This window comes from Engystomops pustulosus, chromosome 8 (genome assembly GCF_040894005.1).
Source record: "Engystomops pustulosus chromosome 8, aEngPut4.maternal, whole genome shotgun sequence".
Classification (NCBI taxonomy): Eukaryota; Metazoa; Chordata; class Amphibia; order Anura; family Leptodactylidae; genus Engystomops; species Engystomops pustulosus.
In genome coordinates this window covers 36,100,524-36,128,327 of record NC_092418.1, presented here as the reverse complement: position 1 = coordinate 36,128,327, position 27,804 = coordinate 36,100,524, and the positions used below count along the sequence as shown (strand labels likewise).

Genomic DNA, 27,804 nt, shown 5'->3' with positions numbered 1-27,804 from the left:
AACAACCTCAAAATCACGGGGATATCTTAAAGTGTCTAAAAGTTATTACCACAGGAAGTGACACTGGTCACATTTTTTAAAAAAGGACTGAGCCTTAAGGAGTTAAATTGTACAAATTTTATTTGCATATGTTCCCCAGAATCTGTAAAGCGCTACAGAATTTGATGGCTCTAGATTATTATTATTAAAAATCACTGAAAAATCATTGAGACCAGGAAATGAGACCAATCTGTTTGTGTCCATAGACCAAAATGGGTTCAGTAAAAATATCACTGAAATCTTCCTTATTTTGTTTCCTTCGTTTAGTGTCATTTCATTAAATAGACCAAACAATAATATTTGCAATAAAACTGAATTTTATTAGAGAAGCCAAATGAAAAAGTTATTGCATTTAAATAGACATTAGTAACACAACGGGGCGGATTAGGAGTTTGCTGCTGTTCAAACCAAGGTCACTCTCGATAATCCTACCCCTAGAATATAAGCACCTAATACAGAAGGTCGCTACTATGTAATCTTGTGCTGTATAATTTTATGAGTGGATGTGGCGTTAGCACGATCAGGGTGCACACGTATACAGTGTAATACATCGGAATTTATTTATTTTTTAAAAAACAAATATATTTAATACTGGTGAACAGAAAGGCACTTGGTGCATAAAGAAGAGAGAATAAACAACAGGTCGCACACTGGATCAGAAAAGGATTGACAAAATAAGCAAGAACATTTCCTTTGTGTCAACCAGTGAATCATGGGAGTCGAAACGATGGTAAGATCTCAACAAGTCCTCTTGGGTTTCACATTCCCATTCCCCTTTTCTAGACTGGGTGGACGACGAAATTCAGCTGCCCTTCACCACTAGAAGTACACACTGGGAAGCTGAACCTTCGTCTTAGAGCAAGCCAGTGTTGGAGACAGTCTCGAGACAGTCGCACTGTGACAGCTGCTGTGTGGAGAGTAGATGTCTTCATTTTAGTAGTGGTTTGACCTTCTGCATGGCTTCTGTGCTGCGGTAGATGGGCGCAGTGTTGGTGCACATTGCCAGGACAGCCTGGAGCAATGGCAGACGCCTCATGGATTGAAGGGAGAGGGGGGGGATAAATAAAGTTGTGATACAGTCCAAAGGCACGTGACGTGATAAGGAGTAGGATTATTCACTAGCTTTGGTTCCGTTGTAATCTGCATCTCGCGATTCGGCGTCTTCCTCGGAGCCGTCGGCTGCGTTTTCTACAGCTCTTCTGTTCCCTGTGGATCGTCGAGGTGGGGCAAATGATGCCGGTTCATTCCCCCTCCTGCCAGATGCAAGAACAACTATTAGACCTGTTTTATATTGAGCTGCTTATATTATCCATCGCTGCTAGGAAATAGAAGATTGTATCTGAGTTACTGGCCCGTAGTCATGAATATTTAAAGGAATGTCTAATCTGTCCATAGATCATCATCAAAATGGTCAAATGCAGACATTGGGGCACATTTACTAAGGGTCCGTTGGATGCATTTCCGTCGGGTTTCCTGATTTTTTTTTTTTCATTTTGCGCTATATTGGCCCGGGTTTTTGGCGCACGAGATCGGATTGTGGCGCATTGGCGCCGGCTTTCATGCAACACAAATCTGGGGACAAGGCCGCTGGACAACCCGACTGATTTGGACAAACCGCAGAATTTAAAAATTATTATCAGGACTATGCAATAGAGGGGTGTGGTCACCGAAGGAATGGGCTGGTACTTTTTAAAAACCTGCAGTTTCATTCGCAGGTTTTTATGCAAGAATACTCCAGGTCCGGCGCTGCCTGAGGCATATTTTGAGTGGTCTAAACCTCTTGATGTATCTGGCCGGGACACGGAGTAGTGGCCTTTTATCATACAGCGGCCCATGAGCCCCAGCGTATGGTAAATTCCTCCCTATAGTCAAAAATTTGTCTGTTTAAGTTTTAATTTTATTTTAAGCAATATTATTATTTCTAAAAATTGCGAAAAATCATTAAAGTTTCCTATATGCTTTCTGTATCAATAACTCAAGTTTTTTAAGATTTCTGCTTAAAAGTGTTCATTATTTACTTCTAGGGGGTTCTGGTGGATTGTGACATCTGTCCTGGTCATGTGATAGACACATAGGGATACAGGGACAGACCTCTGGTAAATGTGATGTGACTCTAACCACTGGTGTGTCCATCACAGGATCAGATTTAGTCACATCTTACAAACCATAAGGAATAGAGCAGAAAGTATATTGAAAAGTTGTATTTTCAATGTTTTACAACAAAGTTGTTGTACATTTTATAATGCAAAGAAAAAAAAGTATTTGTTTAAAGTGGGAGTCCAACTTTAAGTCCAATTTGGGAAGTCAGTCTAAGGACGAGACCAACAAGAAGGGAACTGCAATCCTGTCTGATCCAGTAGAGGGCACAATTTGCACTGTATCTTTAAACATTTACCCTCTTACTTCCAACCACCCTTAAAGGAGTTGTCCAGGCTTTTCAAAAACGATGTAACTGGCCTGTAAAAAAACTACAAAAAAAAGCTATGCTTACCTCCTCTGTCGTCGCGTGCCCCTTGTCTGTTTACAGAGATAGACGCTGCTGTCCGACTACTTCCAGCATTATATTCACTGCTGTACCTAGCGTGCAATCGTGTCTGTCTTTGTAAACAAACAGGGACGCCGGAAAACAAGAGTGATGTAGAAGGCATGGATAACTTTTTTTTTTCTAGTTTTTACAACCCCAAAACCCCTCCCCCTGGCCGGTTATATAGTTTTTGCAAAGCCCGGACAACTCCTTTAAGCTGCTACATTTGATACATTTGATACATAAAGTTTGACATCTCCTTTAAATATCTGTATCTGTGATAGAGAAAAAGAAAACAGATACATTGCAGAAACACTGATGCCATTATCCTGTAATAAGAAGTGGAATAGTAGCAACTGAATGCAGGATGGACTGTGACCTTAAGTTATAATGTTTTAGTCCAGTAAGTTTGGTTCCTTTGTTTATTTTCGGCATGCATTTTGTCTCTGACAATAGTCATGTTACTGCGTTGACCATGCAAAGTCTCTTGATGCAGTTAATAATATGCAATATTAGCAGGATGGTCTATTTTTGTGGCTTATACTGATACCAATGTACCAAGATGTTATAAGTACTGTATATATTTTTCCCTGCGAAAATCCCAGTTTATTATACAAAATTGCAGGAAAACTGAGGTTACTCTGCAAATTACAACTTGTGGGACCATCTAGGGTCAGCTCCAGGTTTCAGAAGGCCCCTGGGTGACAGAGCCTCAGTAGGCCCCTTTGCAGTGAACTCACTTGGCGACATTAAAAATTTAGTGACTAAAACAGAATTGTGTTCCCCAAAATATTCCCTTGTTTATCATATCAAACAGCCCCCTCATGGTTATTTTATATAAAACCCGCGGACCTCCTGTAGATTCCTTATGTACAGCCTATGTATTCCCCCCAGAAGCCCTGGGCACTGGGTATGCCTAGTGCTGGTGCCGGCCCTGGGAGCAGTGTTGGACTGGCCCATCAGAGTACCAGGAGATCTTTTGGTGGCCCCAGGCTCTTACCCAATACTGGATCCCAGAGTTCCAGCAGTTGTCACTATTAGACTACCAAAGCTTGATGGATATTGAGCCCCTAGTATAATTTTATCTAGTGGGCCCAAGGAACCCCAGCCCAACATGGCATAGGATCCTTCTAAACCTTCCCTTATGACAGTTGTTTTATTCTATATGTGTAAGTTATTAGGTTTTTTTGAACTCTAAAATTCCTGCCTTGTTCCTATATCAGGTTTCTGATCAAGCCCTTTTCTCTATCCAGGCATCGGCTGTGACATAGAAGACAGCTGGATTGCCTACTACGCTGTGCAAACAGGTCAGAGACTATACGAGACTAAAGGATGGACTTGTTGAAATGTGGGAGATTCTGGTTCAAAGGATAACCCTTTTAAAGGGAACCTGTCATCATAAATTGACCTATTAAACCACTACGAGTATGTCTTGAAGCAGTTGAACAGATTCTAGATCATGTTTCTTTCATGGCCCAGTGTGGTGGTTTCATCCAGAAAATCAACTTTGAAGTGAGATGCATAAAGTCAGGGAGGCGGAGAGTTTAACACAAAAGTCAAGCTCTCCCTGCCTCTGAACACCTCCTCTTATGTGATTGACATCATGCACCAGACTTCAGGAGATCTGGTCAATGATGTCCTTGGACGCAAGACCATCAATTACAGTAAAATGGGACAGGGAAAGCTTGACTTCAGTATTAAACTCTCCACCTCCTTGACTTGGCAAAACAAATTTTAATCTCACTTCAAAGTTGATTTTCAGGATGATGCCACACCATGAAAGAGACTAATGGTTTCTTAGGCCAATTTCTGATGACGGGTTCCCTTTAAGAAACAGTTTCCGACCCTTTAAAAAGACTGTCATCAGGAACTCCAGTACCAGGGTGTATTTTGAGAATGTCAACATGTAAATGAGGATACAAGTTAATGCTGACATGTAGTGCACATTATCATGCATGACGGACACATTCCACATGACAATGAAGAAGTGTTAAGTTAGTGAAGTGCAATGTACTGCTTACGATACGTCCTTACAGGTGGAGAACGTTAGTTTTTTAAAATTTGCTGAATCGTTTCATATCAATTAGATTGTTTCCATACATAGATGTCCAAGCCTTCAGATTTTGCAGGAAAAGGGTGGATGTTTGAAGACACATTGCATGTTTCATAGTTCCAAATTTTTGGTTTTTGTTTCATTACAGTTTTTTTTTTTTTAATGAATTCTTGTTTTTAGTCCAGACATACATTATGTGGTCTCTCAAATTGCATCTGAGACATTCAATGTGTCTTTAAAAAGTTAAAAAAGGATAAGTTAGGAAATACGCCTATCTAGGAGGAGCTGCAAAATTGAAGGCGTTGGTACCTGCTTAGTCATTGCGTAGTATCCTGTGTCCCTCTGCAATAGAAAGTCTGCAGCTGTTATACCGGCACACCACACAAAATCACTTCATGTCAAAGGTACCAACATCACAATACATAATATAGCATTGTTTTTCTAATATAAACCCTTCAAAACGTTAAATTAGACCAATCACCAAGAACAAATAACGAATGACATGACTTATTTCATTGCTGCTGCTCCCCTGATCAATAATCCATAAAGATCCGTCCACCCTTTCAAAAGATACGGCCCGCCAAAGTTTAAATGTGAATTAGCTCCTATTAAGGGTCACCTCCCCCTTGGCTAATATGAGCTAATTTACATATAAATTTCCTGACGCCATAACACGTGGATGGACTTAAAAGAAACTACTAAATTGATCAGGGCTTCAGGGGCAATCCTATGAGTCGCGTCATTCTGTATTTTTTATACTCAGAGGCCGCTCCCCTTTAATATATCGTAGTGACATGTCAAAAATTGAATCGGAAGACGTTGTGTACTCTTGGTTATAAACTTTAAAGGGGTTATTTATCATTGGTTTTTTGGCTTAAAAAAGTCTCAAAAAAATCGCATTGAGGTTTTTTTTGGGACTTTTCACTGCTAAAAAGTCTTACAGGGCTATCTCCACCATATAGAACATAGAACTGCTGCTAATGCAACGCTGTGCAAAACCAGATTCATGACTTGGGACTTTTACCAAAAGCCTCATAGTAACTTTTTATGCATTTTGGGACTTTTTGAGGGAGGAATTTTTGAGAAAAAAATCCCAAACAGCATTTTGAGCAAACAAACATTTATTTAGGGGCCAAAGCCACTTTAATGAATCTCATGGGAGCTCCAAAAACAGACATAGAACTGTCACAAGGAGCAGCCTAATGATTAATAACCCCCTAAGTGTCGTCCTACTCTAACTGGCTTCATCTACTGGATTTTGACCACAATTGTCTGCCCTGACCTCGGACTGTCCTCTAACCACTTATCTGACTGTCCCTTTGGTTGCACGTTTTGGTGTCTCTCTACTCTCCTGGGTCATATGTCAATGAACAGAGAATACTGGCCTAGTGGTTTCCCTGCAGTAAAGTTCAGGGTACAGGAGTTAACGGGTGAATAACAGGGGTCCACTTGGACAACTCCCTTAGGAGTAGTAACAAGTCAAATATGTTTAGTGACACAATGGGTCTGAACTATGTTAAAGGGGTTGTCCAAGAGCGTAAAAAAAAACATTGTTGGCCGGAGGTGGGTGGTTAAAAAAATTAACATTTTCTCCTCTGCGGTCCCTACTTGCATCCCACGCTGTCCTCTCTCTGGTCCGTGCCCTTGTAAACAAGCAGGGCCACGGAAGCCATCACTGAAGCTGCCGGGTAGGCATGGCTGGCCAACTCGTTTCGTGCACCTGTGGGCCGCTGGGAGGGACAGTGGAGGTAAGTAAATGTTTATTTTTTTAACCAGCCCCCTCCAGGCCACCAAGGCTTTTTTTACGCTCTCGGACAACCCCTTTAATGTCATAGAGAAGTCCCTGAATACTTTCCAGCTACTGAAGCTCTCCCTACACTAACACTGTGGGTTTAATGAGGTCAATCACCCAGTGACACCAGAGAAATAGCTTTCTAGTTGCCTTTTAAGCTTTTGTATAATTTTACTGACCGACATTCTTTTCTTGGTTTAAAGCTTAATGCCTTTGACCATACAAGGTAATGTAAATGATATGATGTTAGATAACTCTGGCACAACTTACTGGCAGACTCCACTCCCCTGATAATGTGTTCTAATAAGGGATTTGAAGGAATAACAAGCAAATACGGCCTTAAATTCCCTGCGGCTTGATCATCTTATATGGGAAATCTCTTATGTCTGCTCCCAATCTTCTCATAATTAGGTCATATCAAGACAAATATAATGTAAATACACATTATTATGCATCAACTAGGGAACACAAATTCATTATATCTCCTTGAAGCTATCGGACTCTAATGCTAAATTGTTGACCTACTGATCACGTTGCGTTTATGAGACTAGTTTATTCTTACGTGGCAGAGGAGCATTTGGAACAACTCCGAGATCAGGACCTGCACTTGGTTAAATAAATGTAACCATGTTATTGAGGTAGCATCTGTAGTTAAAGGGGTTGGTCACTAATAATAAGAGACTTCTTCAAGGTAAGGACAAGACCCTAATAGGGTGGCCCATATTGTACTTACCCTGGTAAAGTTTCTTGTTATGTTTTCTGGTTATGTTTACATATGATGTTGAGTAGAGAGAACATTGGCCAATGTCCCTTCACACCAGCTTTAATATTTCTATGCACAAAAATCCAAGAAGTGATATAGCTGGAGGCAACAACTCCGTTATATCCAGGGTCGGACTGGGCTACAGATGTGTCGGTAAAACCACAGGTCGGCCCCGACAGCTGATCATATCGATCTACCTAATTCACATTTCACATATAGAATCAACTTCTAGAATTTTGCTCAAACTTACCTGAGTTTGCTCTTGAGTCCACTGAGCTCCCTGGTCAGTGCATCAGTGCTCTCTGTGGCCTCATCCAACTCCCTCTGCAATTTCCTGCGGGCAGCATTAAGACGTTGTGTTTCTTCCTCAGCCTCCTCCAGCTGCCGTTTCAATTGCTTCTGTTTTACATTTCCCTTTTCGGCCTAAAATATGAAAAAATAGGGACATAAACATATCAGCTTTGGAGAATATTTGAGCTCAGTAAAAAGTCTACACTGAAGAATCCACGTGATGTGGTGGCTTTGAGCTCATGCACACGAAGAGGAAAGAAGAACATGAGTTACCGTATTATCTACAGCTATCTCATGTCCTCATTCACTTCTATGGGCTCATGCGTAGTTTGCATTTCGTAAAACTGCACATCCAGGTAGCCTAAGGTCAGTAGCAGATTAGCGGAATATAGGCAGTTTAGGCGGCAGCCTGGGGCCCATGGCCACCGAAACCACCCACCAAATTTTAAACTGAGACGGACCTTTACCCATGAAATCCTCTTACATCCTCATACACTCTCAATACACATGTACACAAGAGTCATTTCAGGCCCCTCAAAGGTCCACAAGAAGCGTGATTCTAGTAGCATATGTAGGAAGTGAATTCTAGACTTGTAGAGGCTATAAAATTCATACAGCCCAGGGTCCATTGCACCCTTAATCCACCTCTGCCTAAGATTGTAAACTAACACAGAGGGAATGCAGTACTCTGAAATTTTGATTGGGAGAATTGCAGCTCTGAAGTAAACCTGTTATAAAAACTGCCGCAAAAAATGATGCTTGAGATAGATTCATGTATCCTAGGTAGAAGCCAATAAAGGAACCCCGGATTGTTATATCTAATCACTTAAAGGTGTTGACATGAGTTCACCTGTTCCTTGTACTGCTCGGCCTGCTTCCTTTCATCTTCAACTTGCAGCAGAGCTTCCTTAAGCTTTTTGTCTTTTTGTTTTAGTGTCTTCAATGATGTTTGTTTGTCTCTGAAATCGATAAGTTAAATAACCATGGTAAGTATCAGTGACATCGATATGAAGAGGAAACACTAAAGACTACAGCTTAGCCCAGTAGGGGGTGCTGTTGTGAAATGAACTACTTTTGTACATTAGAATGGAAGATGATCGAGAGATTGTGGTGGTCAACACTATAACTTTATGCTACGGGATTACTTTGTGCAACTGTCATAAATGTGAAGTCATATAATAGAAGATCAACTGAGGAAACAGATATCCTTAATAGATTGTCTATAAAGTGTATACCTGGCTTCCTGTTCTAATTGTTCCTCAAGTTGTGATATTTTAGCTTCCAATGCAGAGATAGTGGACTTGAATTTGGACTTGACGCTTCCCTCCATTTCTTGCAGTTTGCTCTTGAGTTCTTTGTTCTGCCTCTCCAGCTGTTGGCGCGCACTCTCGTTCTTCTGTGCGGTGCTACGTTCAGCTGCCAATTCATTGTTAAGTTGCTCTGCCTGCAAGCCAATATACACAATACCTAATAAATCTAACGCCATTCTCATATAATGAGAGCCATTGTCCTTATACCTACCTGCTGCACTGCTTTCCTCATTCGATCACTCATGCCCTCGATGTTGGTCTGTTCCTCTTCTAATTCCTCCTCCAGCTGTGAGATTCTGGCTTCCAGACGACGCTTGTCATCCAAGAGGCTGGACCTTTAAGCATGAAATTATTGACATTGTTCAATCTAAGTTACTTTGTTGATTTAGAAAAATATTCAAAGACAAAGGTCCATCATGTCCGATATAAACCTGCAGTGCCTATCTACAAGAAGGCAAATGAAAACAACTGGCCCATAATAAGGAATCCAAATATGGTGGCCTCAAAACTTCCTGGATGAACATCCTTTTAACAAGAACACTAACAATAAACTAATAAAAGTTGTTGTTTTTTTCATTAAATAAAAGCTGAGTTGTAATAACCTGACTTGGCCACTACAAATAGAATGGAGGTGTATCCTTGTTCCATTCAATAGTTATAGCACCGGAAGCAGTTGTGATTTGTTGCAACCTCCTCAATACGATATGACGACCTGTCCATAGTCAAAAAAATCCGAAAACACTATTATTAATATTATTGTATTTTAATTCTTTAAATGCTTCCACTTACTTTCCTGATGCACTTCCTGCAAGTTCTTCTGCAAGTTCCTCTTTCTCCAACTCAGCTTGTTTTCTTGCTCTCTCAGCAGCAGCCAAATCCTAGAAGAGTTAAATCATCTATGATGTCCTGGGACTATATCACTCCATTAAATTTTCATTTCTAAACAACAACCAATTTGTTACCTCTTGCAGTTGCATGAGTTCAGCTTCTAAGTTCTTGGCCTTCTTCTCATTTTCTCTAGCCGTTGCAAAGATCTCCTCTCGTGCAGCACGAGCATCATCCAAATCTCTCTGGAAATCTTTCATTTGACCCTAAAAGGGATATATTGGGGATTTGTAATGATTTTTGAATGTTATTGGTGTTGGCAATGTTAATAATGTTGTAATTCCTCCTGCTGACCTGCAACTTCCTAAGTTGTTTGATAGCTTCATCCCGGCCTTTGTTGGCAAAGTCAACTTGTCCTTCCAAGTCTTTAAGGTCAACTTCTAACTTCTTCTTGGCTGCAGCTGCCACTGTCCTCTGTTTCCGTTCATCTTCCAGTTCTGTTTCATACTCATGGACCTTAGAAATTGACAATAACATGGTTTGTAGTGCTGAATAAAGATATATGTCCATCTCATATGGCCTGAAATCCTACAATGTTGTGATCACTGATGACTACTCTAGTGCTGTGATAGCAATCAATCATTACATTAAAAAAAAACTTATAAATGTTTTACTATTATATTTATACATTTTATACATAATATTTTACCTGTTTGACCAGTTGCCTCCTCTTCTCCTCATTTTGTTCATCTCTTGCTTGTAAGTCTCTTTCAAATTGGGCTTTAAGGGCCTGCATGTTGACTTCAAGTCTAAGCTTGGCATCTTCTGTTGCCTGAAGCTCGTCCTCCAATTCCTCCAGCTGCGTCTTCATCTCTTCAACTTGTTGTTCAAGGGCTCGCTTGGATTTCTCCAAATCATGGACCTGGATAGAAAAAAACACATAGGGGCTTATTTACTAAGGTTCCGCGGCCACATTTCCGTAGGGTTTTCCGGGATCGCACCGGGAATTGTATAGCACACGATCGTATTTTGGCCCATTTGGTTATTTGTTGTTTTTTTTTGTAAATTTTAGTTCAATTTCCTATGTTACTTACATTCTTGCCTACATCATCCTTGGAGCTGACCAAGTCTTCCATCTCAGTCTTAAGTAGTTTATTAACTCTCTCAAGTTCTTCCTTGGCCTGTAAGGCTTCGTCAAGAGCTCTGGCAAGGGATAGAGCTTTGGTTTCTTTCTCTCTGGCTTCAGCCTCAGCTCTGTCCCTCTCATCTGCATATTTTGATGAGATGTTTTTCTCCTCTGCCAACATCTGCAAACATATTATGAATAGTCAGCTACCTATCTGAAGTCATTACATAGTCCAAATGGTAGTATGATGAACTGTGACAAACCTGGTCAAATTTCTTCTGTTTCTTCTCCAGGTTAGATACAAGTTGTCGTTGATTGTCCAAGTCAACTATTAAGTCATCAAGCTCTTGCTGTAGGCGAGTCTTGGTCTTTTCCAACTTGTCATAAGCAGCAGCTTTCTCTTCAAACTGTTGGGTCATGGACTCAATATCTCTCTGGAATTTTTTCTTGCCTTCTTCCATTGATTCTATTGTGGCGGTAAATTCTTGAAGTTTTCTCTTGGAGTCTGAGAGCTGGAATAGGAAGAGAAAACAAATTTTGCATCCCAAATTTTCAGAAACGAAAATTCTCTTCTCCATACACCAAATATTTTCTCATACAACACAGACAAATGATCCATGCTATCTTCTTATTCATGAATTATAGCATAATTACAGATCAATTACCTGGATATTCAGTGTGGAAATGTGGCGTTCAAGGTTCTGCTTGGCCTCTGTTTCCTCATCTAGTTGTTCTTGAAGGCTGTTCTTCTCATCCTCCACTTGACGGAGCTTGGTGGTCACATTTAACTTCTGACGAGTCTCTTCTTGGAGCAACTCCTACAAAGTCAAGTCTATTAATCTGTGTACATATATAAGATCACTAAAAGTAACGTACTTGGGGAGTAATATTTTAAACTGATATATATAAACAAATCTTGCCTGGCTGTCCTGGAGCTGTGATGACAAGCTTGCAACATCTTTGGAAAGTTTGATGGATTTTGTTTCTGCTTCGCTTAATAGGACAGTGACATTTTCCAATTCCACCTAAAGGTTTAAGAAAACTCTTCAGTAAAGCAAAAGAGGTAACTGTAAACTGATATCCAAAGATGAGAGTGCTTAGTACCTGTACTCTATGTGATTTTTCGGTCAGCTCGTTCCTGGCCCGTTCTCCATCGGCATATTTAGACTGCAGTTCTTGCAATTGAACTTCAAGCTTCTTCTTCTTATGCTCCACATCTTGCCTGGCCTGACTTAGTGTCCTGATCTCGATCGTGAGCTCTGAGTTCTCCTTCTCCAAACCTTGTTTGCTCTTTTCCAAGTTGACTTTGACCTTGGAAAGACATGAAATATGAGTTTCTTTTGGGTATTTTTTGCAAAAAAGCTTACAAAACAATCATGTTGGATTATCAATTATTATTAAGGAGGCCTAAAATGCATCACTGTCAGCACCATAGTGATAGATGATGTGATGCTGACAATAATGGAACAGTTTAAGGAACAATGATAAAACAAGGTTGACAAGAAGTGTCAAAGACCTGAATCAACCTACAAAATAATCTTCAATTATAGATTTTTCTAAATTAAATAATAATACAGAATTCTTACCCTCTTCACTTGTTCCAGTTGTTCTGTTATCTCTTCGACAGCTTGAGTATGCTTCTGTCTCATCTCTTGGACCTGAGCTTCGTGTGATCTCGTCTCCTCTTCCAATGCCCTCTTTAGTACTGTTACCTCCTGTTCTCTCTTTGCTCTGTGATGAAGTGAATACATTATGAAGTATTATACACATAACATAGGTCTGCAATCAATCTGCCTTCTGAAATCTACAATTATAGATATAAGTCAACCATAACTAATAACTCACATATGTCACCACATCAAATGGACCATGAGATTTACATGAAAAAGTTTTTCATGTGCAAATTAGTCAAGGGGCATTTTTGCATGAATTTTACATTGTGACATAACTACATCTATCGCTTCTTATATGTGTAAATTAAATTGATATAATTGCCTAGAGCGGACTGGCCATTCATATATTAGAAAAGTTGAGGCTTCAAGGTAAATGGAGGTATGCCCTCCCCCCCCCCAGGCAGTTACACCACTCCTTAAAGGCATATTCCAATAAAAGACCTTTACAACATATATGTCTAGGATACAAACTAAATGTCTGAGAGATGGAGATCCTACTAAAGGGGCTCAATGCTCCATTCATTCATGATAATGCAATTTGTTAACACAAGGCAAATGTCACAAATGTTTAGTTTCATTGTCTTACTGCTTTATCACTTTTCTGCCATCTACAATAAATGAACTGATTTTGGGTCACACTCACCGGAGTTCTTGTTGTGTTGCCGTGCTGTCGAGTGTATCTTCCAGCTCCGTCTTCAGTGCTTCCAACTCTTCACCTAAGTCTCTCTTTTGCTTCTCGGCCTTGTTTCTTGCTGATCTTTCCGATTCCAAATCTTCCTGAAGGTCAGAGATATGAGTTTCCAATTCTCTAATTTTTTTCAAAGCATTATTTTTCTGGGCAAGTTCATCTTCCAACCTTGAAGTGATAAAAAATGGAGTCAAATTGAGATTATCGAGGTGGTTAATAAGGTACCACTGCAAATTACAATATCTTGCTACAAATGAACACAACCTAGATACCTAAAAGGTTTTATAGCTACTTGTAATAACAGTTAACTCTTTACTAACACCACACCACTAGTTCATTTTTCCAACACTGTAAGACCAGTTGATTTAAATTAGTCACCTGGCAAGGGCAGCCTGCAGCTCCTCTTCTTTCTTAGCCAATTGCTGTTTGAGCTCCGCGATCTGTGCTTGCAACTCAGCAATTTGTTCATTAAGGTCACTAGCATCTCCTTCCAGCTTTCTCTTAACCTTCTCGAGCTCCTGTCTGCTTTTCTCTTCCTTCTTCAGGCGCACTGTCAGAAGGACAAAAAGAGATCATAGTTGATGATGCCATTCAGTTGCTTCTCCATTCATTATCTTGATTGTTACGGCATTCCTAAATGGTCTTTTACATAGCACAAGCGATAACATTCATCCCCAATCATTGTTGGCAGCACATCTTCTCATTCAAACAAGGGATATACCGGTAACTTAAAGGTAAGGTCCCTTAAATCCCCAAGACGTCATGTGAATTCTCTATAAACCATATTTTATATATACCCAGTAGCATATATGCATTTACAATAACTTATAAATATACTGACCTTCCAGTTCTGAGATCATAGATTCATGTTTATTTTTTAATTTTGTCAAGTTCTTCGCTTTTTCTTCCTCTTCTGCCAAGTTAGATGTCAGGTCGTTTACTCTTTCCTCAAGCAACTTTCTCTCCTAGATACAAACATTGGGGGTATCATTGGTTTTCCTGGGCTTTTTAGAAGTAAAAAGGTCTCAAAGTAGTCACATTGAGGGTTTTTGAGACTTTTCACTGCTAAAAAGTCTCACAGGACTATATACACCTCTTCATTAATCTGGCATAAACATAGAACTACCAAGCAAAGCCACATTTATGACTTGAGACTTTTGCAAAGAGTCTCATAAAAGAGAACATTTATTAAAGGGCCAAAGCCACTTTAATGAATCTGATTGGCAACGGAGCCCCAAAAATAGACATAGAACCGCCCCATGGAGTTAGTCTAATAATAAATAACCCCCATTATGTTTACTAATATATGTTGTTAATATATGTTGGCATGGAGCTGTTTTGTATGGATATTAGTACTTTGTATCAAGCACCTTAATTTAAATATGGATTTGCAATAAAAGAATGAAGAACTTTTAACTTTTCTGGATTTCTTCTATCTTATTGTACAAGATATGTTGGTAAAAAGTGACGTTGATATCACTTTAAAAAATCTTTACCTTAGTTAACTTGTTGTTATGATCGTCCATTAAAAGAACATCATCTTCCAATTTTTTGATCTTGGCTTCTGCTGTCACTTTCTCCAGCTGTAGTTTTTGTCTGGCTGCTTCCTCTTCTTCTAATTGTTCCTCCAGGTCCTGCCGTGGAAACCATTATATCATGATACTTAACTATATATTATATACCTATTTTGAGGAAAACACCTGAGGTGCCTCCGAAAACAAGGAGAGGATGAAAGAAGATGACAAATGCTACATTACCTGCATCTGCTGCAACATCTTCTTCTTCTCCCCTTGTAGTTGCTGGTTTTGTTCCTCTTCTTCTTCTATTCTGGCTTCCATTTCATGAAGAATCTCCTCCAGTTCTTGTTTCTTGGCTTGCAATCTTATCCTTAATTCTTCGGCCTCAGCATACAGCTCAGTCTCAGCCTGAAGTTGCTCTTGGAGTAGATTCTTCTCTTCTGTCAACTAGACAAGAGTACAGAACCATGGTTAAAGCCATAATGAAAGACTAAATGTGATCTAAAACTTTTTGTGGTTTCCATATACCTGGACATGCTTCATCTGAATCTCCTTCAATTCAAGCTCTGTTTTGTGGTACCTCTCATTGACTCTCTGAAGCTCATCATCTTTGGCTTGCATCTCTTCTTCCTGACGGGTCACTTGCAGTAGAGGTTTCACCTGAAAGCATAGTTACGATAAGCCTTGTAGCAAATTTGTACTTAAATCAGAAAACCTTCTGTCAAATGACCACATAACAATAGTCAAGAATATAAAATATTTTTCAAAGTTAAGATTTTAGAAGATTACCTTAGTGAACAGTCTCCACCATTGCCAGTTTCTGAGCTTCAGGTAAGCAGCACAATTTCTCTGAATGACCTTCATTGCCGTAAGTTGTTGTTGTCTCTTTGCAAACGCCCTGTGGGTGGGAAACATATTAAAAATTCAGGTATGTAACATATATAAATACATACCTAATGCAAGTAGGTAGCACTATTCACGGGGTAACAAGTGTCTGACTGCTGAAAATCCCAATATTTGTATCTTACTGGTCATAGGAAAGGGCGACTACAGTAACACAGTCAGTGGAACTAATGTACATAGTCCAGTACAGTGCTAGCTGTCTTCTTCAGTCCTGTAGGCTGTAAATGGGGTGCACATTCATTCAAATGGGAAATGGCGGACAATTGGTGGGGGCTTCAGTGTTGGGAACTCCAGCCACCATAAACTATCTTGTCTATAGTTGATAAGGATGCCTATGGGATATGCCCTTTAAGATAACTAGTGTGACAAAGTACTATAGTAGCTTGACAAGTTCTCATGGTTCTAAGATTTTGGCATCTGAATATACCTACTTATGTGTATGTCGTTTTATATGTCTTATCTAGGTTTAGAGTTTGGTTTACTTATTACTTACTTTCTTGCAAGGAAACCACGACTTTGAGCCTGGAAAGAAATGATTATATCTGTGATCTTCAAGTCTCGTTCTTCTTCTAGGTGAGCAAGGACACCTGTCCTGAAGAATATCTTACTTTGACCAACTCTGTACAGATTGGGGTCAAGTTCTAAGGCTTTGATCTGATAGAGAAAAAAAATAGAAACGGGTTAAAGGGAACAATCCATGGTAACTGTTAGCAACTAATTAGAAAATTAAAAATGAACCCAGTTTGGTTGCTACCAGCTACTTTTATTCTATTCTACTTCTTTACTCACTTACTACTCTGTGTCACATTTACTTACCATGAGTACGCAGGCCTGTTTTCCATCCATAAAGCCTTTAGGGATAGAGCCAGCAGCAAGGATTTCATATCTTTAAAAAAAATAATACATGAAGAAATATTGTAAATTATCTTTATTTTTGTTACAATAGTGTGCCATTAACCTGCATAAAGTCCATATAGTAGACTGTCACATATAACCTATCATATTGGATTCTACTATAATTTACTCATGCTCTAAGCAATGGAGTTCATATTGGATTTACCTTTGACGGAATTCCTGGAAGACGATTCTGTTGGGAAATCCTTGGCGACAGATTCTGATGCCTTCTAAGACACCATTGCACCTCAACTGTTCCAGAACAAGATGGGCATCAAGCTTTCCTGACTAAAAAGACAGTGAAAATATTAGACACACTACTGCAGTGAAATCAAAACAGCCATTTTGACCATGAATCCTCAACAATAGATCCCTGGATCAATGTCTTCTTGTGAACATGTTTCATAATTAGTATAGTTGAAAAAAGACATATATCCTTCAATATCAACCAAGGAGGGAAAGTGATGGGATTGGATGGGAAGGGATGTAAGGGAACAGAATTCTATATTACAACATAACCAGCAATATTATTTTGATGTAAGAAGACCCTTTTTGAAGCTCTCTGCTGTTCCTGCTGTGTCCAGCTCTCAAGGCAGGCTATTCCACAGATTTACACTTCTTACAGGAAAGAAGCCTTGTTGTCTCTGGAGATTAAACCTTCCCCCCCCCCCTCCCTCCTTGTCTTTTGATGTAATTTAACCTTCAACAACTTTTCACCATTTATATATTTTATAACTCATGTCCCCCTTCTATTTTTGAGACTAAATAAATCTAATAATTGTAATCTTTCCTTATAATTAAGACCCTCCATACCCTTAAACATTTTTGTGGCTCTTTGTTGTACCCTCTCCAGCTCCGGGGCCTCCTATTTATGGGCTGATGCCCAGAATTGGAAGGCATATTCCAGGTGAAGCTGAAGCAATGTATTGTACGGTGGTAATATTACCAAACTATCCCGAGAGTCCAGAACACTTTTGATACATGACAAAATCTTGCTAACTTTAAAGGCAGTTGACTGACATTGCATGCTATTTTTTTATCTATAATCTAATAGTCACCCAGGTCAACAAGGGATTCCCCCAGATTTACTCCCCCAAGGACATATGTTGTATGTGGATTATTACCCCCCAGGTGCATAACCTTACATTTATCTACATTAATATCTACATTTCTGTTTTTTTCTGTCAAGGAGGGGTACAGAGAAAAAAAACTTTTCGATCTTTCCAATTGGCTGCAATGAAACAAAGAGTTAAAAATGTAAAGGGCCTAAATACTTTATGTACCCATTGTACACTGCTAACTAGAAGGGAGTGAAAAATAGGATAGTGAAGTGTTTTTTTACTTTTATAAAGTACAGGCAGTGCCCTACTTAAGAAAACCCGACTTATAAACGACCCCTAGTTACAAACGGACCTCTGGATGTTGGTAATTTACCAGACTTTAGCCTTAGACTACAATAATCAGCTATAACAGTTATCAAAGGTGTCAGCAATGAAGCTTTATTGTTAATCCTGGTTCTTATGACAATCCAACATTTTTAAATACCAGTTGTAATAAAGTAATAGGAGTTTTACATTGAGGATTGGGTTATCTCTGTTTGGTATTCACAGTTGTAATAAAGACCTAAAAAAATTTATGTGGGGCTACAATTATAAAATATACAGTTTCGACTTAAATACAAATTCAACTTAAGAACAAACCTACAGAACCTATCTTGTATGTAACCCGGGGACTGCCTGTACATTGTCCACTGTTATCATCTGCACTTTTGATTTTTTTTTATTAAAATACAAATGGTTAAAAAATAGATATCCTTTAAAGATATATTCATACATAGTTCTTAGGTTACCCCTCAGCAGAGTTTTATTCTAAATTATATAACCCTAATTTTGACAATTTAACACATAATGATACAGTTAATATACATATCAAGTAAGGGTCCAGAATGTATTTACCCGTTTCTCGTGATTTGGAATAATACAACGGACAAAGTTTGGATTGGTGTTTCTCAGTGTAGTCATTAGTTTGCCCAGTTGCTCCTTGTAAAGTTGGCCGACAGTACGGAACATGCCTTTTTTGGTCTTTGAAGCACTTGGTAGGGAACTTTCAGTCATTTTTGCCATCTGGTCCAACCCAACAATACGGTCAACTAAGAAACATTGGAATTCATATCATCACTTATATTTCCTTGACAATGAAAAAATAGGAGAACATCCACTATGTTTAACTGCTGTTTGGAATAACCGTAATTGTGATAAAATCCATGTCATACCATCTTTCCATAGGTCTGCAACAAATTTATCCGATGACTGGTTCAATAATGAAGTTACATTGTCATTCAGAGGGTCCATGTTCTTGGTTAGCCAAGACGTGGCATCATAATCCACCTACAGAAGACCATGCAACATTTTGGTAAATGTCCTGCATTGTTTCCAAATTAGTAAAAGATGTTTGCAGTGCATCATATCATTCTAGATATTAGTCATACCTTTCCAGCATAGTGAACAAGGGTGAAGATTGTTTTAACCTTCAGTTGCTTGGGTTTTTGAAATTTAATGTGGTTGCCTTGTTCTGTGAACAGTTTCTCGACAAATGAGACATCTGTAGCTTTGGGGAACCAGCATTCTTCATCCAGAAGAGCTAACACACCAGGTGGGTTGTTCTATGAATACAAGAAATAAAAAAATATTACAAACTATATGATACTTTTCATCTTTTTCAAAAACTACATTACAGATTACAAATGACTTACAGGTCTTTCAATGAGCTCTATGCAAGGTTGCAAATCTAGACCAAAGTCAATGAAGTTCCATTCAATGCCTTCTCTTTGATATTCCTCTTGCTCCAGAATGAACATAGTGTGGTTGAACAGCTGCTGCAGTTTTTCGTTGGTGTAGTTGATGCAGAGCTGCTCAAATGAGTTAACCTAAAATAAAGTTATAACTAATGAAAAAAAATACAATATGCCATGGAATAATCAAATATTTACTCTTTAAGGTCAAGCCATATATATATTTATAAGAGAATCTATGGTAGTAATTTGTGCCGGAGATTTCAGCTGTGGATCTTTAACAGATTCGCATGAGCATTATCAGGACCTATGTTTTTTTTTTTTAGGAAAACACATGTAGAATGAACTACAGATTGTTATTTCTCTAGCATAGGGGTGTATGGATAGTGCTTCAAACTACCCATTGACTGCACTTTAATGTCTTCTTGTTGACCACTCTTCTGTATTTCATAAACAAGATATGGATTTTAACTTATTTGACTTACCTCAAATATTTCAAAGCCAGCAATATCAAGAATACCCAAGAAAGAAGCTCCCTGTCTCTTGGTTTTATCAAGAGCTTTGTTAACCCGGTTGAGCAGCCACAGGAAGAGACGTTCATAAGTTGCCTTTGCCAAAGCTTCAATTGCAAAATCAGCCTAATTATAGAAAGAAAGTTGAGGAATTACTGAGACGATTATCGTAATGAGATGTCAGCATTTAAAATTATTCAGATAAAGCAAAGTGAGCTTTGAAATACAGTGATACCTCGGTTCTCGAACGCCTTGACTTTCGACCAAATCGGTATTCGAACAGGAAGTTCGAGAAATTTTTGTCTTGGACTCCGAACAAATATTTGGAACTCGAACAGCCGAACGTCCGAGATTAGCCGAGTTGAGCCGAATGGCGTTTTTTGCAAAGCCGAAAAAAACAGCAAACCATTGACAAATTCTTCCGTAAAGAAATCAGACAAGCAACTGCAGAGCAAGATTCTGATTCTCCTCAGCAAAAGACACCGAGAACAGAAACACCCGAAGAGCAGTTACCCTCTGTTGTTATTGAAGAGGACTTCCCATCAGAACAATAACCATCCCCCTTCCCTCCTCCCTCCACATTCATTCCCTCCTGCCATAAAGGTTGGTACAGGTACAGTAAATGAAACACAATTTACTGTACTGTACAGTACATTAAATTTTTTTTGTTTTAATAAATACACTTTTCTTTCTTATTTCTTGTTGAGACTCATGTTTTTCTACATATTATATACAAATTAGGCCAGTAAATAGGCATTTCCTGGGGCTTGGAACGAATTAATCCAGTTTCCATTATTTCCTATGGGTTTTTTTGTTTCGGTTCTCGAACAATTTGGTTCTCAACCGACCTCCCGGAACGAATTATGTTTGAGAACCGAGGTATCACTGTATCATCACAGGTTTGGTAGGGATTGGAAAGCCCTGAGTTGTTAGATTGTTGTACTGTGCTAAGGACCTGTATGTTATGTCATCATAACCAATACACATTGTAATCATGGGGTAAAGTGGACAGTAAGACTAAGGTCTAAAATACAGTAAAGTGATTGTCCTCAATGACTTTCTGTGTAATATGAAACAATTCGTTGATCCGGTAGGAAATCGGTTTGTACCTTACAGCCATTTACAGAAAAATTAGAAGAGGGGCAAAGGACAAACTCCTTTTTTATAGAAGGTACATTTAGTGATAAATAGAGATGAGTGAGCACTAAAATGCTCGAGTGCTCGTTATTCGAGACGAACTTTTCCAGATGCTCGAGTGCTCGTCTCGAATAACGAGCCCCATTGAAGTCAATGGGAGACTCGAGCATTTTTCAAAGGGACCATGGTTCGGGAATAAAATGTGTTATTTAATTGAAAAAGAATGTCTTCTGATAAGTTATCAGATGTATACAAACATCTGCAATCTATTCTTCACTGTTCCGCGCGTATATTATCTCCCGACAAGTTAGCAGATGTGAAGAACAGTGAAGAATAGAATAAAAACAGTGAACATAGGATCATTTAAGTGAAAAACACAGTGAAGAATAGATTGCAGATGTTCGGCACATCTGCTTACTTGTCGGGAGATTTGATGTCCCGGGATCCGCTGCTCTTCTTTCACTGAAGTCTCCCTGATCTCCGTTCGGCACCCCTATGTCTCCGTTCTGCTGCTCCCCGATGTCTCCGTTCTGCTGCTCCCCTATGTCTCCGTTCTGCTGCTCCCCGATGTCTCCGTTCTGCCGCCCCATGTCTCCGTTCTGCTGCTCCCCTATGTCTCCGTTCTGCAGCTCCCCTATGTCTCCGTTCTGCTGCTCCCTGATGTCTCCGTTCTGCTGCTCCCCTATGTCTCCGTTCTGCCGCCCCATGTCTCCGTTCTGCTGCTCCCCTATGTCTCCGTTCTGCTGCTCCCCTATGTCTCCGTTCTGCTGCTCCCCTATGTCTCCGTTCTGCTGCTCCCCTATGTCTCAGTTCTGCTGCTCCCCTATGTCTCAGTTCTGCTGCTCCCCTATGTCTCCGTTCTGCTGCTCCCCTATGTCTCCGTTCTGCTGCTCCCCGATGTCTCCGTTCTGCCGCCCCATGTCTCCGTTCTGCTGCTCCCCTATGTCTCCGTTCTGCTGCTCCCCGATGTCTCTGTTCTGCTGCTCCCCGATGTCTCTGTTCTGCTGCTCCCCGATGTCTCCGTTCTGCTGCTCCCCGATGTCTCCGTTCTGCTGCTCCCCGATGTCTCCGTTCTGCCGCCCCATGTCTCCGTTCTGCTGCTCCCCTATGTCTCCGTTCTGCTGCTCCCCTATGTCTCCGTTCTGCCGCCCCATGTCTCCGTTCTGCTGCTCCCCTATGTCTCCGTTCTGCTGCTCCCCTATGTCTCCGTTCTGCCGCCCCATGTCTCCGTTCTGCTGCTCCCCGATGTCTCCGTTCTGCTGCCCCATGTCTCCGTTCTGCTGCTCCCCGATGTCTCCGTTCTGCTGCTCCCCGATGTCTCCGTTCTGCTGCTCCCCGATGTCTCCGTTCTGCTGCTCCCCGATGTCCCTGCGCTGCTCCCCGATGTCTCTGTGCTGCTCACCGTGTTCTTCAATGTGTTCTTCACACATATATATTGTTCTTCACATACTATTTTGTTCGCACCGTTCCGCGCGTATCTTCCGACAAGTAAGCAGATGTGCCGAACATCTATAATCTATTCTTCACTGTGTTTTTCACTGTGTTTTTCACTTAAATGATCCTGTGTTCACTGTTTTTATTCTATTCTTCATTGTTCTTCACTGTGTTTTTTTAATTAAATGCTCGATCTCGAGCAGGGGAAATACTCGTCCGAGCAACGAGCCGTTTCGAGTACCTTAATACTCGAACGAGCATCAAGCTCGGACGAGTATACTCGCTCATCTCTAGTGATAAACTTTATTTCCACAGCGCTTCATGCACCGTTACAATCTTCCCATATATTTTCCTTGTTAAACAGTTCAATTGGTTTTGAAGGAAAGACTGTGCCTTTGAATATATATATAACCTATGAGCATCACTGAAAGCTCAATCCGGTCCTCAAGGTACCAAAAGTTGGGAACTTACGTAGTAATTTATGATTTCATGATTAATAGGGTGAAATGAACTCAACCTGCCCATTTGAGATATTTTATTTTCAGGGTGATAATCCTTAGTGTCATCTTTTTTAGAACATTCTGACTATGTGTCATCCCTCCAGGAAGGTATGTTCCAGGATTTGACAAGTGTTGTTTGAAGATCCTGCAGATCTTCTGAGGTCACTTCGTGGAAGTCTAATCCTAAATTACAAATACTGTAAAGATGCCCAAATATCTTAATCTTTATTCAAGATCTCCTTGAATGGAAAACAGTGGTGTGTAGAATGGCAGGCGCCTTGAACCAACCATTTGTCAATGAACATCTAAAGGAATACCGGTAAGTCATCCACATATATAGATCAGTGTCTTCAGGATTCAATAGTCATTTAACCTTGCTTCAAATTTTCTTAACAATACACAACATATTTGTTTTTTACTCTGTGGAGGACCATATGAAATGCATGTGTGGTTGCCAAAGTGTAAATAACGGCAAACATACCTGTTCTTTGGTCTGAGCCTTCTGCACAAGGTCCCTTCCCACTTTAATGCGAGGGGTAAGTATGGACCTTGTAAAGTCGGTTACATTGATTCCCATCAGATGACAACATTTCTGGGCAGCTGAACATCAAGAGACATAGAAGGTCAACAAGATAAGAGACACAGAAGGTCACCAACATAGTAGAAAATTAGAAGATTATTAGATATTTACTATCTAATATTACAGTCAACTTATTTGCTCATTTGTTTTTCATGTATTGCCAACATGGAATTCAACTAAAATAGCACTTAAAGTACGACATTCATCAGGGTTTCTCAATCATTTCCCTCTGGGCCCACACTAACCATAACTTGATGAATGTGACTGGTCGAATTATGAGCCTAAATAAAAACTGGATCAAATATTTGTGTTTGTCTCTTTGATAGTAAAATAAGGACAAAATGAGACATGGTTGATAAACTAGATATTAGAGCAGAAGCTTTGATGAAAAATCCTCCCCAAATCTTGCATCACCAACATCTGTATCAAACGTGTATCAGATCGTTCACGTCTAACGTAGATGGACCCATGTCATGTATATGAGTACTTCTTACACTCCTCCAAATAAAGAGTCATACCCTACCTGTATCATCTGGCATGGAGGCCTGGTCGGTGTTCCTTTCCTTCTTGAAGACAATATTACCAAGCTGGAGGACAGATGACACCACCTTCATCATTGCTGCCATATTGGAAAAAAAATGATGTTTAGCTCAATGTACACTTGTAATAAAAAGCAACACTTTCTTTTTTGTTCACGTTCAGGCATATGCAAACAACTGTAAGTATCAGTATGGAAACTTCAGTATGCAAGTGATGAATGGTTTACACATAAAGACAACTTTCGGACAATTTTTTAAAAAATTTGGAACTCGACATTATAACATTGTGTTGGACTGACTGGAAGCTTCATAATACACACATATATTCTAGACTTAACATTCCTATACAACTTGGAATAAAGCCGTCAGAACCTGGTGAAGTCCCGTTAGGCTAACCATCTAAGGCGCATGAAATGCTCACCCAACTTTTGTTTAGCATATGTTAAGACTACTGCCATAGATGTCTGACAGTAACTTTTTCCCTCTCTCCCTTTCACATAGCCGAGTAGAGTATCCATGTGTATGGGAGAGTTCGTCAGATATAGCTGTACATTCGTCAACTACTTGGACAGTTTTGAGCACATAAATGTATTACATTCGTCTTGTGGGTTAATATAAGAGATCAAAAGATTTTTGCTATGTACCAGAAAGGGGTTAATGTATGAAAACAACCAACCTTGATTTTAAGGATAAGTGATTCAGATTAGTTTAATTGGCGATTTTGGAGACTTCAAAGGCAAACAACTTACTATAATTGCTACAGATTCTTTAGTTATGTTTAGCCTTGGACATTTTATGAACTAGACCACTGCATTGCATGTGGTCATTTCCAGTGATGTTTAGATATATTCTCATTTTTCAAGATTATGGGTTCTTATACTTATTTTTGTGTAGTACCTAGTCTGTCATTAGATTAGATTAGTCAACGAAGCTAACGAAGTTAGTAGGATGGAACAAGATCGTACCTATTTGCTCTTCTTCGACAAATCCCATGATTTCCATGGCCTCCAAAGTCTCCTGGAACATGTCTCCATCATCCTGTGAGGGGACGGGTACATAACCATGGGAAAAGAAGGTGTAATTTGAAAAGCCTTCCAGTAGTAATTCCTCTGCAAAGAAAAATAGAACAATATATAAATAAATAATATATTATATGTACCGGTAATCATTGTTTGATAGCTATCCTGTAGAAGATATTATATTATGTCATTTAGCAGTGCTTTTCATTGATAACAATTTAAATTGCCCATCTTTATGATGGACCATCAAGCTGAGATAATTGGTGTCTTAAGCAACCAACAGCTCCATGTATCAGTTGTTTGAAACAGACATCATGTCTTAAACAGGTCATAGGTGAACAAAATCTTCAGCTAATTAACATCTCTAGCTGGTAACATCTCTCCCTTTAAATCAAGGGAGTACAATAACATAGAGTAGGTCTTGGTTGTCATTGTTGTGTGGTCCTATCCCTTTCTCTTCCAGCAAATCTAAACATGCAGAGAATTCTCTGAATATGTTTGCAAATAAAATTTATTTCAAGTCCTTTCCTCATATAAGGGGATAGTAAATATAGAGCAGCAAGCAAAGACTAAGCATTGTGGCACCGCTATGGGGTAGGAATGTACCCCTTGACGAATGCAATACTATTTTTGAGGACTAACGGCTATTCATGTATACAACATACCCTTCCATGCAGGCTTTGCTCCTTGAAGCAAATAGTAAAATATGTGGAAAGTTCTCTCGTCTTTTGCTTGCCGGATAGCACGAGATTTTTCAAGCAAATCTGTTTCATTATTAAAGAAGCAAACATTACATTAACAGAAAAGCACTTTTAAAGATAACTTGATGGAATACAAGCTCAGATTAAGTGCTTGTTTATACAGTGAAATAATATGCCAAGATCTTACTAGCCCTTATATGGAGTGGCCTGATGCTATTTAACCTCTGCACCAAACATTTCGGTACAATCTGTCCATCGTAGAAGCCAACATTGAGGAATGAGTGATTTATTTATTCTATGTTTGAAATTCTTATATATACCACTTTTATCCTGTACTATTTGAGCTGTTTTAGGGTTTAGGATTTCCCGACTATTGCAAGTGATATCATATTGCTAGAACATGCCAGATCTCTAGGAACCCTCTTCAATCCCCCAACTTTGCAAATTAAGGAACTGAATTACTAATAAGGTGTTTCCTACCCCAATGATGCCCCTGACCACCTAACTTGTCTGTAACTCCTGGAGATCATATGGTTATTTAATTCAATGAGCATAAGATGGGAACACTCATGTGGGAGAGAGAGTTTCCCCCTTGGTAACTTCCAGGAGCCATATATTTTGAGCTATATAGAACTAATATCAAATGGATCAATCAATGACAATCACATTTTAATGAATTAATGCTTGCACCCATATTCTATTGAAGGATGTTCATTTATTTTGACAACTGAGCCCCAATCCAACAGAACGGTCGATATAAGGGAAGATTATAGGTAAATCTGTTCCAGTTGCCCAAGAAAACCAATCAGAGTTTATCTTAAACAGTTGTAGGAAAATGAAAGCTGATCTCTGATTGGTTGCCATGAGCAACTATAACAGTTCCGCTTTCAAACACTTCTGATAAATCTCCCCAATTTACTTCCTAATGTTGTATTTAGTTTCTGTTTAAGATTTTAAATAAAGATTTAAATGATTAAAAATGATTTATTATGTCTGACACAGGATCATTTAATTCACAGTGAAGAACCAATTGGCTCAGGCGATAGAGGGGATAAGTATCTTGGAAATTATGAAACTGAGCATCTAGTGTCTATACATATCATCCACATTTTTACATGTTTATATCTCTCTTGTGGAAATTTGCCTTGATTAGACATTGAAATCTTATGTTTTTATCTCCGTGGTTAAAATTCTCTTTTGGAGACTGGAAAAGGATACAAGTTTCGATGTTTGCTCCAACGATGAATCCAGAAACATCAAAGTTGATGCGAATAAATTTACCCTAGATAAATATTAAAAGCAAAGCAAAATGGTTGTTACACTAAGTTTTATCTGATCCTATCAAATGAGCTACTAACAAATATCTATGTATCTAGCAAAAGTGGCAGAATATTACTGAGGCACCTCAGCACAATGCTTCAAAATCTGTCAGGGGACTTCTAGCTCTTGTTGAGCTGAGGAGGTACCTTTGACAGAAGAATCTGCATAGTCCTTCCTCTGGCCAAAGCCAGAAAATTCATTTTTTTTGTACTTATTTCTTCCTTCATTCGGTTTTGCCCTGGACATCCCAGTTGTAAACGCTTCCATAGCCTTGCCCTAAAGTGTTTTTTATGCCTCGGGATATGAAAGGTTACCTCCAGGGTTGGCTCCAGGTTTCAATAGGCTCCTGGGCGACAGAGCCTCAGTAGGCCCCTATGCTAAAAATTTCACAAAGTAGCTAGTTTATCATACCAAACAGCCCCCTCATGGTTATTTCATATAAAGCCCCCCTCAGCCCTTATGGATTCATAAGATAAATCCCCTGTCACCCCATGGATTCCTTATATACAGCCTTATGTGGACACCCCCTCCCCAGCAGCCCTGGGCCCTGGCACTTGCCCAGGTATGCCCAGTGGCTGGCGCCGGCCCTGGTTACCTCTATGTGTGAATTTGTTGGGTTTTAATCTTGGTTATAGGAAGGATTTGTTCTTTGTTTTCTGTATATCAGTTTGTGATACTGCAGTTTATAGAGTTTTTTCAATGTGTCTGTATTTTGGGTGACATTACTACATGTATCTATATGTTGGGGTATAGCACTGGGTCTATGATGCATTATATGAAGGTTCTAGTACTGAATCTACCTCTGGGTTACCCCTTTTTCATTGTTCTTTTTGGCTATATCAATAAATGATGAAGAATTCCTTCTTTCTGTCT

The 27,804-nt window shown here is 39.5% G+C and overlaps 1 protein-coding gene across 2 annotated transcripts in view; it reads right to left on the bottom strand.

Annotated features, from left to right (window-relative positions):
* Positions 1-338: 338 nt before the first annotated feature.
* The window catches only part of MYH11 (myosin heavy chain 11), a 65,019-nt gene continuing 37,553 nt past the window's right edge, over positions 339-27,804 (bottom strand). For both annotated transcript variants that reach the window (XM_072120655.1, XM_072120656.1), the window contains 35 exons: positions 26,830-26,893; positions 25,576-25,674; positions 24,857-25,000; positions 23,876-23,971; positions 23,254-23,372; positions 19,675-19,827; positions 19,151-19,324; positions 18,887-19,060; positions 18,671-18,785; positions 18,354-18,547; positions 16,565-16,686; positions 16,321-16,390; positions 15,998-16,158; positions 15,391-15,499; positions 15,130-15,261; positions 14,842-15,048; positions 14,581-14,718; positions 13,926-14,049; positions 13,463-13,634; positions 13,040-13,252; positions 12,310-12,454; positions 11,828-12,034; positions 11,644-11,748; positions 11,389-11,541; positions 10,987-11,235; positions 10,692-10,904; positions 10,307-10,519; positions 9,952-10,113; positions 9,735-9,863; positions 9,562-9,650; positions 8,984-9,107; positions 8,698-8,906; positions 8,313-8,421; positions 7,422-7,594; positions 339-1,292 (listed from right to left, as the gene is read on the bottom strand). In XM_072120655.1, the coding sequence (XP_071976756.1) occupies positions 1,151-1,292; positions 7,422-7,594; positions 8,313-8,421; positions 8,698-8,906; positions 8,984-9,107; positions 9,562-9,650; positions 9,735-9,863; positions 9,952-10,113; positions 10,307-10,519; positions 10,692-10,904; positions 10,987-11,235; positions 11,389-11,541; positions 11,644-11,748; positions 11,828-12,034; positions 12,310-12,454; positions 13,040-13,252; positions 13,463-13,634; positions 13,926-14,049; positions 14,581-14,718; positions 14,842-15,048; positions 15,130-15,261; positions 15,391-15,499; positions 15,998-16,158; positions 16,321-16,390; positions 16,565-16,686; positions 18,354-18,547; positions 18,671-18,785; positions 18,887-19,060; positions 19,151-19,324; positions 19,675-19,827; positions 23,254-23,372; positions 23,876-23,971; positions 24,857-25,000; positions 25,576-25,674; positions 26,830-26,893 (5,202 nt within the window). In that variant the 3' untranslated portion in view covers positions 339-1,150. The remainder of the gene's footprint in view (positions 1,293-7,421; positions 7,595-8,312; positions 8,422-8,697; positions 8,907-8,983; positions 9,108-9,561; positions 9,651-9,734; positions 9,864-9,951; positions 10,114-10,306; positions 10,520-10,691; positions 10,905-10,986; positions 11,236-11,388; positions 11,542-11,643; positions 11,749-11,827; positions 12,035-12,309; positions 12,455-13,039; positions 13,253-13,462; positions 13,635-13,925; positions 14,050-14,580; positions 14,719-14,841; positions 15,049-15,129; positions 15,262-15,390; positions 15,500-15,997; positions 16,159-16,320; positions 16,391-16,564; positions 16,687-18,353; positions 18,548-18,670; positions 18,786-18,886; positions 19,061-19,150; positions 19,325-19,674; positions 19,828-23,253; positions 23,373-23,875; positions 23,972-24,856; positions 25,001-25,575; positions 25,675-26,829; positions 26,894-27,804) is intronic.